The following is an 18,807-nucleotide window of genomic DNA, read 5'->3' on the forward strand; positions in this document are numbered from 1 at the left end:
TCTCGTCAGGTTTAAGAGAAAGTAAAAATACTATCATTCTAATAACAGAGTGTCAGTTCGCTTGATCAAACGTGCTAAACTGTCACACGTTGATTACCATATTATTGATTGACCGTTTGGTATCAAAAGTACATACTACTTTGCGTATAGGACACAGTACCCCAAATCCCACCAAGAGTATCGACCAATTCCATCGAACACACTCAATGCATGACTGTTTACTTCAGCATTTCTAGAAAACAACAACAATAGATTTTTCCTGTGATCATTAGTGTCATGTTTAATCATGAATTGACAGGATAAAAATAATACATGTATTAAAAATTAACAACATGAAAACTAGTAAAGCAATACTTCTACTAGAATATAAACATATTATGCAAGAGAAAGCTGAAAAATGCATTACTTAATACACTGAAGATAGTGTTTCCTATCTTTCGTTCAAGAAACTCTAGCAAGTGTGTATTAAAAGAATTGATATAAATCAAAATATATAGAAGGATCCTTTCTTGCACGAAGAATACTGTGGAGTATTTGAAAATGTATTTGCAAGGCTTTGAAGACCACGTTTTCACACCTCCCAAGCTTATCAATATTCCAGGTCATGAACCCTATGGAACATTCATTGCAACAGATGATAATTTCTACAAAGAGAGACAACTTAAACTCTTTGAAATTCAATTATATTGTGTTAGGTCAGTAATAACATAACAAAATGGTACAACAACAATTGGTCTACTTTATGTATATATGTGTAGGTTAAGTTCCATTAAATAAACATTCTGACTTTTAAGAACTTTTAACAAATTTACATGAATTCGATTGTCTTGCATGTCTTAGAATAACATTCAAAATAAATGCAATAAAAATGACAAAATATTGGAAAAATGAAAGTTAATACTTACAGGGAAAACATTTATGATACTTCTCCATACACCAAAAATATACATGTTTCTAATAATATTGATTTCATTATTGTAATATGTCAAGCAACACTTTGTAATAAAATACATTTACATTGCATTATTCTAAAAAAAAAATCAATCACAGTAGTTATTGCTTTCACCTCCGGCTAATATAAAGCACGTAACACAGATTGTTAGTGTTGCTACTTTGTGGTCTTTTCACAGAAACGAAAATACAATATAACGGGGTCTTAATCCATGGAAAAATAATTTAAATTTCAAGTATTTGCATATAAAGGATTTCAGTTATATTATGAAAAGGATCTGTAAATGTATGAGTGAGAATAATCCGAAAGAATGCAATGACGTACGACTAGAATTTGATAATTTTTACTTTGTTTGATGAGGCTTCCTGTCTGTTTACTCACTAGAATTAAACAGAGAGAGGAACAAATTTGGTTTATCAAGTTGAACGAAAAATTTAAGATTACTTCCATGAAATGAAATATGTAGATAACGAACAGTAATAATAAAAAAGTCTACTGAAACAATACAAATCGTGAGCAGAGCAAACACACACCTCTAAAACAGAGGTGGGATCAGGTGCCATGGAAGTGTAAGCCTGTCGACCAGTCACATCCGCCGTGTGCTTATAATCATGATCGGGCAAACGGAAAAATCCATAGACAATTCAGTATTTAAATAGTGGACTAACAATAAGTATGAAAAACGTCAGTCAGCACTCGACTTAATAATAGATTGCATGGCTGATATTGTCATTGTATGGAACTTAAAGCTTGCGAAATGATGACATTAAAAAATGAGACTGTTGATATCCTTGTTTCTTCAACCTAATTGGCAGTAGCTTGCCTCGTTTAAGAAATTGTTTGTACGTGGAACATGCTCTTTTCAATCGAATCAACTGGGAGATGTAAACTTCATATGCAGATGATAAGGGTATATTGCTACGTAAGTAAGGGACGTTGACGATAGAAAAGTTGAAATCATCACGTTTATCATAAAGTTTTGTTGGTAGATTACCATTGACGTCTTTTCTTGTAAAATATCCAAATATGAAACAGATATGTCAGACTCTGCCTTTTATTTCACAATTCACTGGGATATTTTGAGTCAACATTTGAATGGAAGTATCTATTATTAATTGATAAAACTTTGTGGATATCTAAATGTCAAGTTGAAGACCACAGCGAGTGTCTTCTTCTCATGTATAAGTTTTTGAGAAAAAATTCTACTTCATATGAATACAAAAATAAGTCTGCTAATAATGAGGCACAATTGGTACACATGGGTATCAGTGGATCTCCAAAATCTATATAGATATTGTCAATCAGAAATTCAAGCATCTTTTTTAATATCTACTCAGAATGTTTTCTAACAAAATAATTTTGCAAATGTCCAATGGCAATCTATATATCTTTGATTGTAAGGATTTTTATGAAGTTTATGAATCCAATATAGGTATAGTAATTCAAATCACTGCATAGTTAATATATTCTTCAGGACCTTGAATAAGAGAAGGTAATGCAAGAATATAGTCTCACTGTGATTTATATTGCAATGTTTGTCTAAAATGTCTACCTCCTTCCCAATTTATACTTTCGTTAACCATCACTAAAAGACCTTCACATGTCTTTAAATCAATACGATGTTTACAATATGTAGGTATTTAAAATATTTTACTAGACTTTTGAAATATGATTTAAATTAAAATAATGACATATCTTAAGTTTACTTTTTAACAGCTTGTTTGAATCAATTCCAATGAAATAGCTAATGGACAAATATCAGAGTCCATTATTTGATTTTATAAGGTAACTGATAGTATGCGACTCCTTATATTGTAAACGTCAAACGAATCCAATTGATAATGTGATAATACTTAACACTTATCAACAGTGTTTTCAGAAATATCTTCTCTGGATTTCTTCTTAGCATCAGAATATTTCTTTTTATACGTGTAACAGCTGTAATAAGTATTGAAGCTGGAGGATAAGGATGCAATGGGCATTGCTATTAATAATAAGCCGATAACCGCTGTCAGAGAGGCCATAAAGTACCCAAAGGGAGCCTTTGGATAGTGATCCCCGTATCCAACGGTTGTTATGGTAACAACGGCCCACCAAATACTGACGAACATGTTGGGAAAAGTTTCTGAATTTTCAAACTCGGCCCAGAACATTCCTGATCCAAAAATTACTGAGAAAATTGTAAATATCATCAAAAGAAGTACTATTAATCTCAAACTGTTTTGGAAACATAATTTTAAAATCTTCATTTCACCAGTTGTTTCTGCTAGGCGTAATAGTTTGAAAACTCTTAGAGAGTATAGGCATCCGACAACTATTATGAGTTTATCTAACCAACTGTTTTGAACAATCATTTCAGGATTTCTATCCATATATATAACGAAAAATGAAATCGTAATTGCAATAAACTCTAAAAAGTTGGAAGGAACGAAGATGAATGTTTTCTTTTGATGTGTGATGATAAATCGTAAAATCAGATCCAATAGGAGAAACACATTAGAAATACTCTCCAGGACGACACGCCAAGTAGGAATTTTCTTTGTAATCAGCATGGAGAGTTTGGGGTTACTGTAGACAAGGTTATATGTAGCATTGTCTGGTATTGCTGGAATGCTCTCTCTCTCCTCTCGGTAGTCTTTGTCTGTATTCAAAATAAAGCAGATAATCGCTAGGATTGTAACAGCAGCCACAAAGGTCAACCATATCTAGAAAATACAATACAAATAAAATACTATTGACATTACCGATAATAAAATACCGTGTTCTTAAAATAATTTAGCATCTTCAACCTAAGCTTTTTTATTTAATATTCATGTTCTTAAAATAAATTTGTGATAAACCAGAATCTAGACTGATTAACAATATAATATAAACAGTAGATCTCAACTGCCTTACAACACCTAGACCTTATCAAATGTAATTTGAATTAAAATGACTTGGATCACCTTCCCATGCAGACTCGAACAAGGATCCACTGTAGATCTGTTGAGAGTCTCTCTTAAGTTTTGAAATTTACTTCCAGAGATCGTTTTCTCTTCATTCGTCGGACAAACGCCATGCATCAGACGTTTCTCCATTTTTTCAATTGCTTCATAGCTAGACAAATTGTCATTGTACAATACTTCAAAACAGCACACTGGAATGGCCTCAATGGGAATCATCCAGAACTCCATTTCTTCTCTAGCCTCGATGGCGCAAATTCCTTTGGGAAGATGAAATTTTCTTCCAGCCGCATAATCCAAAACATGATGGAAAACTGTAGGGTTTCTGTCAACAAAATAATCACCTTGTGATGTGATCTCTGCTCGCCCACATTGGACAAGTTTGTCCATGAATTCTCTAACTGATTTGAAGGAAGTTGTAAAGTCAGTACCTCGTAAACTGATGTGGAAATTACTGACCATGATTGTTCCGTCTTTGAAGCCTGAATGTCTTGCTCAGTTGAAAATATATATTAGGGGGAAATTTGAAAATCTCAAATTTCACTTTCAACGTAAATATAAAGTACATATATATATCCACCATCTACTGAATGTTCCAGAACTGCAGCAGACTTTGATGAAAACAGTATTGATTTTATATGATAAAATCAATGATTTTAATTTCTTTTCAACATTATTTGTATACTTTATTCATTTAGTGAAAAAGATATTATTTTCGAAATTGAGTACGTGCAGTTGATAGGTAATATGAATTGTCCCTGAAGTTGATATATACAAAGCCGTTAAGATTAATAATGCATGTTCTTTTAAATCTATTTCTATCATCAAATTGTTTTGTCTAATAAAGAATTTTGGATATAAAATTCGTGGGAATAAATAATACATGTTCTTTGTAAGCTATTTCTATGATCAAATTGAAACAGACATGTGAACAACCATGGTGAATATACATTTTAGACGAAGTATTGATTAAAAGAAAAATTAATGGCGTTTTTTGCTTAGAGACAGATTTTCTCTCGTATGGAAATACCTCTGGATATAGATTTCAGAATTACGACATTATCCCAAAACAAGTTTTAAGATGTGAATTTAGAACAAAAGAAAATATATATATGATGACGATACCGTTAAAAATTGTGAGGAAATCAAATTGACATCGATTTTGAGATGCTAAGATAATAAGAAAACAATGCAACAAGGCCTGTGTAGACACGGAATTTTTACCTTAGTAATTTTTCAGCGAATACAATGTAAAATAACGTACATTTGAATCTACAAGATAAAAAGAATCACTTTATTTCAAAGTGTAAAAGTCATCACTATACTTATAAAGCAAGTAAAAGTAGGTATATTAGTCATTTATGATTTTTTCACATACTCCACAGGTCTCTTTAATCATATACGAAGTAAATGATCGGCAAGCTTCTTTATAGATATCAAGGAAACCTATCATTCAGAGTTCAAGATTGGACGGATGACTGCAAGATTGTTTGATCAATTTTATTTAAATCTTAGGATTGATTATAGAATGTATGTGGTGTTATTAATGTTATCAACTTTGCTTCAAATGGATTAATATTTGTAAAGAGAAATTTATTCTTCCTAGTTTTATTGTAACTTTTATAATTTTATGATTTGGGATTCAAATACATATACTGCATTTTTTGCATTTGTTTTATACTATCGCGAATTGTAGAAAATAAATCAGTAAAATTTTGGACTATTTGGCCACTGTAAGAGTAAATAATAGCGGAGTCCGCGTAATTTGTGTCCTCTACAACTAAGTGGTTTCCATCCCGTTTTAAAGTAAAATGAATCTTCAGGAGCATTTGTTGTTAAATCTGTTGCAATTCTTGCAGCATAAAGTTGCAGTTTTTCAGCTTATCGTTATCATACAGCATATAGCATACAGCATATAGTCAGCAACCCCATACTGCAGAAGCATATTCATGTTCATCTTATAGATGACGTATACATAAGGGAGAGAGATTTTCAATCCACTTGAAAATATTATTTTTTGTACGCGTTAGCCAGTGAATCTTCAATGTACGGTGACCAACTAGCGACATGTGAAAACATTACTCCAAGGTCTTTGTGCTCAGAGATTAAGTCTAATTGACATTGCTGAAAAAGAAGTTTAGGCTTTTCAATGATTTTCTTCGTGCTAAACATTATTGCTTTAGTTTGAGATGGATAAAAAAGAGGGATTAAATTAAATTAAATTTCAATAACAACTTTTAGACCAAAGTTCCAGTGCATTTTGATTTTTGAGTGCACTTTTGGAGACTTTGTATAACGGAGAAGAACGTTGCATATGCTAGTACTGGTGCCCATGAGATTACATGATGGGGATGCATTTAAATCACATCTATTTTATGTTTCCGAATTGATTTTCAGTGAGGAAATGTAGCCATTGTTGGATTTAGAGCTCGTATTGTGGCTCAACAGCGACTTGATAAGGACATGAATTCCTTGCCATCCATCAACTGCAACCTCTGAGAATGCTGTGTATACGATGAAGCAATCTTCCTCTTAACGTGCACGTGGTACTTACAGCTGATTAAAAAAAACCTTCACTTTGATTCTCATTTCCATCTCTTTTCGATAGATAAATTAACCTTGCCTACTGAATTCATTACAGCTAAATATAAGTGAGGCAAAATTCTTTTAAAATATTGTCTCATTTTGAGGACGTGTTTATATTGAATCAGTTTTCATTGACAAATCAATAAATTTAAATCCATGAAATTAATCACAAAAATCAAAAAAATATAAATAATGTTGATTTAAATATAAAACGATTTGAATTTGTAAGAGTATTTTTAGCGAGATATAATCTATTTTTACGTTTCTATTTCTATCCTTATTCATCAAGATAATTTTTTTTACGAATGCTAAGTCATTTACAGCATATTAACTTAAATGATTTATGAGTTCATAGATTTTTTGAAGGTAAGATCCCTAACAATTGCTTCCTTCCTTACATGTTCCAGTAACATCATCAAAAGTCGTGTTCGATGGACATTTAACAGGTGACGCAATACCACTGTCACATCTATAATAAGCATCACAAGGGCGGTCTTCGAACTGGTAGTTACCATCCTTTACACCTTTACACGACGGAAGCAATCCCATCTGATGCTCATCTTTGGGTATCGTATATTGATGTGCACATCTGCCATTATAGGGAAATTCATGAATTGACCATACTGAATCCCAAGAACAAGATCCTGTATGTACTCTTCGTCCATTCTGGCATATTTTGAATCGCTTAGTTAAGGTACCATCGTCATGTTCAAGATAAAATCCATCGGTTTTATCTTCACATTTTGGATATCTAGCTTCACATGCTGGGCAATGTGAAAATTTACACTGAAGTCGGAAGTACCTGCCTAAAAATGTATATAATTTTCAGCAAAGTTGAGAATGTTGGCTAATTTTATATGTATAAAGCTTGTATTCAAAATTAATTTTTAGAATATATAACTTAAAATTCAACTGATGATTTATATAGTGTTCTGTATATCCGTGGATGACAAAAATTATTTTGTTTTGGGAATGGTTTCTTCAAATTATCAACCTAGCGAAATCATCGAAGAGACTACATCTTTCTCGAATAATAAAGCAATAAAATTTTGAAAATTATGCTTCGACCGCTTATATGTATAAAAAATTCTACAATTTTGCAAAAAAGTCTAGTTGATTACATGCTTTTGACTATCAAATAATTGAAAAAAGTTAAATGTTTTGAAATTTATCTAAATGACTTGAATTTTGATTATATAAAGTTTCTCAAGCAAATCTCCCTGCCTTAACCACCATATTGTTTCCGAAAAAAAAAAAATCACATTTGGAGTTTATGTAGGCATGTTTTTTCGCTTTACAATGAAAATGTTATTTCTTATTTGTTTTTGTAATCAATTGCGAATCACTGCAACCCCTCAATACGATAAAAATAATTAAACGTTATCATTTGATTATTATTATTATTGTTATTGTTTAACGCCGAGTCGGCAATATTTCAGCCATATATCGGCGACGTTATCATTTGATTATTATTATTATTGTTTAACGCCGAGTCGATAATATTTCAGCCATATATCGGCGACGTTATCATTTGATTGATTATTATTATTATTGTTTAACGCCGAGTCGGCAATATTTCAGCCATATATCGGCGACGTTATCATTTGATTATTATTATTATTGTTTAACGCCGAGTCGGTAATATTTCAGCCATATATCGGCGACGTTATCATTTGATTGATTATTATTATTATTGTTTAACGCCGAGTCGGCAATATTTCAGCCATATATCGGCGACGTTATCATTTGATTGATTATTATTATTATTGTTTAACGCCGAGTCGGCAATATTTCAGCCATATATCGGCGACGTTATCATTTGATTGATTATTATTATTATTGTTTAACGCCGAGTCGGCAATATTTCAGCCATATATCGGCGACGTTATCATTTGTATATATGTTCTTAGACTTCAGATCACAGACAGCTTTTATGCTTGATTTTACTCACATTCCCATACTGGCTTATTTCTTTTCCCGCAGTCCACGAAGGTGTAGTTTTCACACTGTAAAGTTTCTTCAGAAAAAAGGTAAGGGTAATGACATTCATGCTTATTCTGTGATGGCCACAAAGAATAATGGTCAACAAAGCCACTCAAGTAATAATCTTCCCCAGAGCAGTTGTAATACTAATGACAGTTTTCCTAGTCCCCAATAATCAGATAGGAATGTTGATTACACCAGTCGGATATTGTACGATCTGTAATGATCGAGATTCACAAGAATATAGTTACAGTTACATAGATATTCAAAAGCATTGTTATCATTTTTATTACGAAATCACATATAAACTGGTAAACAGATGTACTTTGTAGTTTATAGTCTGAGTGTACGAAATTTGCCATTTTATGAATGATATTTATAATTATAACTGTTGCATTAAAATTTAAAAAAAGAAAAAAAGACATTAACAAAAATATATAAAATGTCTCTTGTCCTCATATTAAAGACATCATACTAAATATTTTTTTTTTCACAAAGACACCTCAAAATAGAACATCTGATCGATATATGATGTCTTTATGATGGTTTCTCACATGATGAATTGATGTGGTCTTTACAAGATTATGAAGACAAATCAATGTCCTTGAAGTTTGCAATTTTTTGGCTTTGGTATCTAATAGGCTTCTTCCTCAGGTTCCCAATACCTCTATTGCAATCATCACACTGAAAACACCGGGTACAGTGTATTACAATGTACCATTTTATTACTTTCTTTGACATTGACCTTTTGAAGACTTTCCTTGGATTCAATATGTTCCGTTCTTTGGCAACAAAGCATTTATATTACAAATCTGAGACTTAAAGGCCAGTATCTTCTCTTTTACTTGAGTTCAAAACTTAGTTATGTATATTATTTTTAAACATTGTTTTCTTCCTCTTTCCAACAAATATATGCATATAAATGGATGTGTAAGTATATAGGAACATAGCAAGCTTTAGCTAAACTGTTACCAAGTCCTCTTTAAATCGTGTCCACACTAAGATAACACCTACCCTTGTCTTTGATACGATAATTTTATTCTTACCATGGAATGAAGAAGATTGTTCTTTGATTACCATGCATTCTAATATTTGGGTATTTGTTCTGCTTCTTCAATTAGTTTTGTTAAAACTTTTATATTAAATCCTCCTCAAATGATACTCTATAGTTCGTGTAACAGTATTGGTAAAATGAAACTTAAATTTTGACCTTTACTTTATGCCCCAAAATTCAACTTCTTTTACCCCTCTTTAACTGTCACCTCAGTAAAAAAGTTTGAGCCTGAAGGTTCAGATAAAACTCAAAATATTGTATTCACGACAAATTATAGATGCACATATCGTCAGATTACAATTGGCTAATAATACTGTACCATCAGGAAATTTCTTCGATCCATACAGTTTCAGAAGAACTGTGTAACTATTACTTATAAAGTCTTTTTCTTGAGACTTCTCTCTCCAGCTGACTTTACAGTTTTGCAATGACGTCTGCAAATTCGCTGCTTGGTTTTCCTTCATAAAAGTTTGTAAATCGTTCTCTGTATCCCTATACAAGATCTGGGAGTTAACATTTATCAACGCACTTATAGATGAAATCAGCAAAAGCATTAACTGAATCAGTTTGACTGCTGTCCTTATCACGATTAGATATTAATTCTACGACTTTCCCTTTTATAATCACCCTATATGACAATTTATCTTTTATATCGATAACAAATAAATTATAAAAAAAAAGGATGAAGTTACACATACACACATAAGTCATATATAATTCAAAGGTAAATCTGCCAAAATTTTCCCTGTCGAAGATGTCCCAACATAACAAGCTTTATTTGCCCACCATAAAAGTGATATATTGCATTTTCCGGGATAGATACGTATTATACAATGGCAAACAGTGTAGAGAAATGATGAAAAATGGATCACAACAGGGATGGGAAATGGGGACTGGTTACTAATTTGGCGCTTTGGAGGCGATGGGAGTACGAGGCATCAATATTCGACAAAAAAAAAAAAAAAAAAAAAAAAAAAAAAAAAGGGGGGGGTTCAAAACAAATGAAAAATACATAAAAATATTTCTACATTTAGATGCCTCTTATCAATTTACATAACTCTCAATTACATGAGATATTCAAATTATATATCCTAAAAAAAAATAGGATATGCACATGCCAGACAGTCGATTGGCTCTCTAGACTCAAGTATTTTATTTCCTATTTGAATTATTGTCGACACACATATACAAGCTGTAATTTATCGTTACACATGCATTGGCAATATTTACTTTAAACTTGTGCTGATTTATTCTTTTGTAATAAAATATCTCGAAAGCGTAAAATCATGCCAGAAAACACGTTTTTGAAAGGGTTAAGGTGGTTGAGGGTCATCTTTGGTAAGAGTGTTAACTCTAAACCTCTTTATTTATTTATTTATTTATTTATTTTTTTAATTAGATTCACATCTCTTATAAAAATTTATTTAAAACTAAGCTTAGGGAGGGAATTCGATTCACGTTATTTATACCCTTTTTATATTCAAAAGCTCGACAAAAAATCAATAAATAAATAAAAAATACTAAAAAAAAAATAGATGAAGATTTAAAAAAAAGAAGAAGATAAATCCTTTTAATCAAAGAAACATTACAGGGTGCAGTTCATAGTAGTCAAAAACTATAAAGCACCTTTGGAAAACTTAAAATCACAAACTCTTTCAAAATTAACGGACATCAAAAAAGTATAGTTTATTAATGTTTTATACAATCATTCTTAATGAGAAACTATAGACCAGGCTTTAATTAATTATATCATTGTGTCTTTAAAGAAAATGGAACTTGAAAAGTGTCACATCTTCTGTTTGATCATAAACAAGTTACTTTGTGAAAATTAAAACTGTCTCTACACACAAGCACTCTTAAGTTGATATTTCTTAAAGATGCTGGATTTCCTCAATAACAATATCTTTGTAGTTTTAGAAATCAGGTCTTCCAACAATCTGTTTGAATTTTGATTAACACTTACTGTGCTGTCCTAAAAGTACCTTTTATAATTATTCTTATGATGAAAAAGGTGATGATAACGAACAGTGAAGCAACATTTATTCTAAAACTTCTACATAAGAACAAAACTACTGTGTCCTTCAATTCGACATTTTGATATAAACATTTTCCTAGTATGATCAGCCTTTAATTGAGCTTTGTATTGAAGTTAAGTATATATGTAATAAACAGTAGTTCACTAAAACGAAATAGATCCTTAAATTGCAAACAGTATATAAAATTAGTAGGTTGTTTGAACTTAAGATGCTTGATATTTATGAAAGAAGGGAAAATTCAACGTTCAAAACCATTAACTTTGAGAGAAAAGGAATTGTTTTTTTTTTTAATATGTGCATACCCTGACTTTGGGAATTAATCTACTTTTACTTTCATTTTCAGATGTTTTTTACGAACATGTGCATTTTGACGGAAAAGTAATCTAACATGCAACTTTGAGATTTTAACCACGTGAGAGAGAATTTCACTAGCTATCATTTAAGGGGTGTCCCATTCTTCAACGAAAATTAGGGGAGGAGCTGTGTGAGAGAACGTTAATATTGTCGCCTATGGGAAATGTATTAGTGGACTGTACCCAGGTAGATTATATTAGCATTTCCATACAACAAACCTCTGCATTAGAGGTTTATTCCATTTGTTTTAAACAGCATTTGACTCACATTAATTTGACATTTTAGTTGAAGCTAAAAATTCCCTCCAAGAAATTAGTTGTGTTCTTCTTAGTCCCAACTGCGTACATATATTGTCAGGAATAGTTTTATTTTTTTTTCTCGTAATCAGGGAGGTGATAGTACGTTTAAAACTCAAAAGATACATGTTAGGTATCCAGCTTTATTGATTAGTTTAGTTATTTTTAACATTTTTGGTACAAAAATTACTGACAAACCAAAATTAGAAAAAGAAGTTAATGGTAACCCAACATCAAAATTTTATGATAAACGTCATGACTTCATCTTTTCTATCATCATCTTGCCTTACTTATGTAGCAATAAACCTTTATGAGCTGCACATGGGGTTTATATCTCCCACTGAGCACGTACGAACGAACAATTTCTAAAACGAGGCAAGCTACTGACAAGAAAAGTTGATGAAACAAGAATATTAACAGTCTCGTTTAAAGTCATCATTTTGCAAATTCTATGGTCGATACAATGACCTTGTGAACAAATACAATCTATGATTAAGTCGAATGCTGACTGACTTTTTTCAAACAATTTGTTAGGTCATTTTTTTTTCTGTTTGCCCGATCACGACGATGAACACAAGGCGAGTGTGATCGGTCGAAAGGAGACGTTTACACCTCCATGGTACCTGATTCCACCTCTGATCTTTTTTAAAGGTCCGTGTTTTCTCTGCTCCCGATTTGTATCGTTTCAATGGACATTTGAGCTTGATTACTACTGTTCGTTATTTCCATATTTCGTTAGCATAAACACAAAGCTCATCAAGTCTACTGCTAAAGAACAATATTATTATATACATCTGAAGTAGTTTGTTCCTCAGATTTTGAAAATCAGTATTATTGAATTATTAATTAGTAATTTGTAAATTATTGAAAATGATCTGAAATACCGATATGTCACTGAATACACATAGCAAACTATGTATACGTATATTTTTTCTTCGAAGTTCATTATTATACTAATTCATATTAAATGGGAAAAATTATCAGAAGTCAAATACATTGTTAGAAAACTTGAATAAAAGCACTTAATATATAAAAAAAAGTATTTTTAAGGAAATTTTAGGTATCCAGGCATTTGAAGAGATATTGCATGTTTTTTTTTTTTTTTTTTTTTTTCATATGCAGCATTTCAGTTCGATATAAGCTTCAATTGTAATTTTCTACATAGTGTAAAAAGTATATGATATCAGTGAAAGATATCATCGATCACTTCAAATTTAATATCATGCTTATAAACAATGGTATCATAAGCAAGAAAAAAATAAATTCAATTTCTCTAAAAATGTAATTTTGGAGTGTTAATGTCTACTTTTTTCTGATTTTAAGACTTCGAAGAACTTTAAATCTTATAAAGATGCACGAAATGAAAATTGTTGCACGAAAAAAGTTTAAGCTTTACATTCAGACTAACCCCATTTTGATTTTTTTAGATTTATTGTTCCTAGCCGAGGAGCGGATATCATTGAATAATGATAACGCCTTTATTTCGAAATCTCATCTTTTCATCTTTATATCGTTTAAATACCAGTGGAATTTAACAACTATGTTTTCATATTCCTTCTTACTTCATGATCAGTGTTCTCAAAATTCCACTAGCTTTCCCGTATCATGCATTTATTCTTAGTTTTAAAATTATGCTTAGGAGTCTTTTGCGCTGCTTTTTTGTCTGCTAAATAAGGTTAATATATGATGCAAACAAATACATATATCGAACTGAACTAATAAAAGTTTACGCTAATCAAGTGATGAGGAATATTGTCGTACATTTTGAATGCGTTTATTCGTGTACGTTTAAGGTAAATATGACCCATTTCCTGATTTTCTGACTACCAAGATTTATTTAAAATTAATTACATTTATTTATTATCAAGTAACTGAACAGAAATTTAATTATTCTACTTATGTTCTGATTAATAACATCATTAGATAATCAAAATAGATTTATTACATCATTACATAACAAGTTAAGACTAATAACAAGATTACATAATAAAATGAGTACAATAAAATCATAACAGTTAGAACTGTACACTAGCATCATAAAACTTATTACACAAAAATCTTCTAGAGACTTTGCATATATATGTATAAGTCACTTCAAAATGGAAAAAAAAAAAACATAATGAAGCTTAAATGCCCATTTCTCACTAAACAACATAAAATGTGTTTGAATAAAAAGGATAGGAGATACTGGCATTCTGGAAAAAGGAAATAAGGAAAAACAACACAATGAGTGAGGCTTTTCATCACAATCACCACCTTAATCTCACTGCCATTGGTACTGAGCGATACCGAGGACAAGTGCTTCATTAACACCCTGTAACACACTTATTGAAGAGTTATCATCATGAATGTTTAATGTCAATAACATCAGTAACTGTAGGATTCCAAGGATTTTTCGAATTCTCCGGAGACCACAGTCCGTTAAGGAAGACACGGTGACACCTTGAAACACACTAAGCTAGGAGCTATCGTCATGAGAGTCTCTAATGTTACTGTTGGATACCAAGGATTCTTCGAGTGCTCCGGAAACCAAGGTCCCTAAAAGAAGACGCTGTGACACCCTGTGACAAACTTAGTGAGCAGTTATCAACATGAGAGTCTCTTTAATGTCACTACCATCAGTTACCATCGGATTCCAAGGATCCATCCAGTTCTTCGAAGACTAAGGTCCCTAAACAAAGACAGGGTGACACCCTGTAACACACTTAGTGAAGAGTTATCAACATGAGAGATTCTTTAATTTCAATATCATCAGTAACAGTCGGATTCCAAGGATCTTTCCAATTCTCCGGAGCCAAAAGTCCGTTAAGGAAGACACGATGACACCTGTTAAACCACCAACCTCCTCTGAAGTCAGCGTCATGGTTCCCGCCAATCCATCTGTCGTTGTCTATATCCGGGTACTGAAGTTCATCTCAGACACATCAAAGCCATTATTCCCAGTGTTTAATATGCTGTCACCTGTAAAATAAATAAAAGCAACAAAAAAACTCAGAACTTCATTCATTTCATAATTCAGGGTTCTTCATAAACACGGTTTTTCAGAACGTCCCACCATGGTTAAAACTCATGTGCGCCATTGTTTAACGAGTTGCGCCATGGGTTGAGGTCGGCAGCCGCCATGATAGATATTTACTTGCATTTCCTGTTTTTACACCTAAAATATAAAAACTTGAGTGGTTAATTATGTTTATACAGCGTATTAAATAACAGATGATTATTTCGAGTGAATCTCAGTTAAATTGAAGATACACATGTTTATGAATTTTAATATCTGTATGAATAACAGAGTACAAGGTGGTATAATAATTAACGTACCAGTGAAATAAGTACCTTAAATAGTTAGCATGAGAGATCCAAATATACTCGTATAAAATTAATTAAATTGATTGTTACCTTTAAGAATGTCATGTACACTACTGAGAAAACGGGTGAAGTCTGTATTCTAACTTTCAGTACTTGTAAATCTGTGGATATAAATGACACATTATCACCAAGTAAGAAAAAAGGGTTATGGAGGAGTGGCAATATTTTGGATAAAAGGGTTGAGTAAAAATGTCCAGGCACTATCAGACGGGGGTAACCGATATTACACATTATGATAATATATAGAGAAAATCATTTATTTAAGTTCTTTAATGAAAAAAAAAAATTATCAATCAGAAATGGTTCATAAAGCACAAAAGGATAAAGAACAATTAGGTTTTGGCTACTAATGAATAAATGAAATTTAATTTCTTACGGATGGTGACAAATCGATGATTTTATAACCTCTCAGTTACCTGCGGTTGTTTTTGGTCCAAAATAAAATTGGCAGGACAAAAAAGTGAACAAATGCTTTGAAAGAAAAGTAATACAGTTACACATCAATAAGAATATTTTAGTTTGTAACAAGTACTAGTCTTTTCTTTCTTTCTTTTTTCCTTACCAGAATTACAGTCTAATTGTTACATACCTAAGGTTCCAGTAACTGGTCCTCCAAGAAACATTCTGTAGTTGTCTGTCTCACCAGAAAGCAAAAATTGATTTATTATTCAAAAAATGTTGTCATTTTGTAGTGTGATGAAGACGAACAGAGATGAGTTCCGTTCATTTCCTTTGTTAGCTGATGAATCACATCATTTCCTTGTGGATGATATAAGTCGTTGAAACAAGAGGTCCACGGGTCACAACGCTCACCTGAATCTTTTTGGACCTACCGTTCTTCTTCAGGGGTTTTAAAAGATAGCTTTTATAATTCCCATGAAAAATTTTGACCTAAACTGTGACCTAATCTTAGCCCCAATGTGTCACATTGTGATTCAACCAAGCCCACGAATCCACAGGTGGATATGTTTCAATATCAGTATGACTAACATGGCTTGCTGTCTACCAAAGAAGTTAAGGATGGAATCCTATTTCTTATTCAAACGGATGAAATATGGAGATAACGAACAGTACTCAAGCTCACGTTCATTTAAACAATACAAATCAGGATCACAGTGAGCATACCCTGCCGACCGGTCACGCCGGCCGTGTGCTCCTTGTCATGTTCAGGAAAATGGAAAAACCCGTAGACAATTCAGTGTGTAAATAATGACCTAAAACTTAGTATGAAAATATCAGTCAGCATTTGACTTATTGATAGATTATATTTGCTGACAAGGTCATTGTATCGACTATAGATCATATAGAACTTGCGAAATAATAAATAAAATAATATAACATATAGACAGTCCCTTTTAAAAAAATGTATTGTATTTACTTACTGTAAAACAATTAGTGGCTTTTTCATCTGTTGATTGCTGGTTCTGATAAACCTAGAATAGTACTGCTAGGAATCGCAGTTGGTGCTGAATACCTTGCTGTTTTCGCTGCCCTTGGAGGATGGTATCGAATGCCAATTTGCAAAAGACTTTGAGTTTCACGCTATCTTAGAATGTGAAGATTAATTGACAGAAAAAAGATTACCCAATGCAATTATTGCAATTATTTCTTTAAAACTTATGTTATCAAATTCATCAATATTATGCCAACCTAAAAGAATAAATAGATATGCTGGTAAACTTTGTGTTTTTTAAAAGAACGAGGGCGCTTCTGATTGGCATTCGGCAGGAATCTGGGCGCACTTGAAAAGTGAAAATTTCATTGATCTATCACACGAAATTTTAGCAGTCTTTGGATTATTTGGGTTCCTATGAAATAGGAAAGGGAAATATTTTCCCGATATTGTATTTTGATTTGCTAAAAAATAACTTGAAAATAGGCTAGATGATTCATTTGGTACAAGATGTCACATTTTTAAACACGTTTTCTAAAAATTTGCTATCTCTGGGTCATCTCTCCATGATTTTCAAACGTTATTTGTATGCATTACAATTCAAGGAAACAAACAATCATTTGTAAAAAATGGAGAGAAAACCCAGAGACCATAAAAATGATCTTTTCCCCCAAAAAAATTCCAATGCGTAAATGCGGTGTTTCAGGTCGTTTTAAAAGCCAAGTTGTATGTGTAGCGATGATAGCTCAGTAATATGTGTTACCCGTCCAGTGCTATCGAGTCGAAAATTTTTTGGTTCGATCCTAGCAGGGAGCGTTAATATTTTTTCTTAACGCAAACAATCAATTCTTTCGTCAGTTTAATTTTTTGTACTGGATTATTTTAAAATGGATAAATTCTGGTTCTGTTGCATCGAGAGCGAAATCAATTCTTGCAACCGACTGATACTTTAATATACACATGTACTTGTAATTGCATTTAACTATACCCTTATTAACTTGTAGGTGTTTATTATTTATGTGAAGCAACACTGTGTTATAGTTTGATTATTAAGTTAAGCGGACATAAATATGAAAATTTTACATGTTATTTCAAACTAAATGTAACATTTTCCATGTGTGTAATTTTGTAAAGCCTGTCCAGCTGTGTTCAGTCGACCAGATCGTGAACATTTTAACTATAAATGTTTCGTACACATGATTCCTGCCGATCACACGCCAAATACGCCCATTTTCTTTACGATGCTTCCAGTCCTCCTGGATTTCTTCATTTTTTGCCCACTTTTTCCACTTATCTTTTAAAAAGATTTTACCTCTGTCTAGTTAAAAAAATGTATATATGCTCCTCCATGGCACCTGATCCCACTTCTGATGTTTTTGGAAGTCCGTGTTTGCTCTGCTCCAGATTTGTATTGTTTTAATGGACTTTGAGCTTGAATACTGTTCGTTATCTCCATATTTCATGTTACTGTGGTAGTTCGTATTCTAAGATATTAGTTTGAGTGAATAAATTGAACTGAAACTGAGAATGCTGACATCTATACATTTTGTACAAAACAAACATTTTAATTGAGAGATCGTAAAAGAAATCAACTTTTTTTGTTATTCATTTACAAATGTAGATTTGAAAAAAAAAAGAGTGGAAAGTTCAGGAAGGTAAATATACCTTTTCATTGGTGATTATGGATGGAAGACAGAAGGAATTACTGAGTATATTGCAAAGATTTGTTTTTAAGTTCATGATTTTTTTAAGCATGTTATGATAAGCATTAGATGTAAATATTAAATATTTCAATGCTTGCTATTTAGTACAATATTTCTTTTAGTATTGAATGGTTTAAGTTGG

At 32.0% G+C, this 18,807-nt stretch overlaps 1 protein-coding gene and 1 pseudogene across 1 annotated transcript; both read right to left on the reverse strand.

Annotated features, from left to right (window-relative positions):
* Positions 1–2,805: 2,805 nt before the first annotated feature.
* Positions 2,806–4,356, reverse strand: LOC133185002 (potassium voltage-gated channel protein egl-36-like). Its single transcript, XM_061320067.1, has 2 exons — positions 3,898–4,356; positions 2,806–3,657 (listed from the first exon to the last, which is right to left on the reverse strand). The coding sequence occupies exons 1-2, from the start codon at positions 4,354–4,356 to the stop codon at positions 2,806–2,808; spliced, it is 1,311 nt and encodes a 436-aa protein (XP_061176051.1).
* A 2,499-nt stretch (positions 4,357–6,855) lies between these two features.
* On the reverse strand, positions 6,856–15,066 carry LOC133185003 (uncharacterized; annotated as a pseudogene).
* Positions 15,067–18,807: the final 3,741 nt, after the last annotated feature.

This window comes from Saccostrea echinata, unplaced genomic scaffold (assembly GCF_033153115.1).
Source record: "Saccostrea echinata isolate AGI-Se365-2 ecotype Australia unplaced genomic scaffold, CSIRO_AGI_Sech_v1 ptg000012l, whole genome shotgun sequence".
Taxonomy (NCBI): Eukaryota; Metazoa; Mollusca; class Bivalvia; order Ostreida; family Ostreidae; genus Saccostrea; species Saccostrea echinata.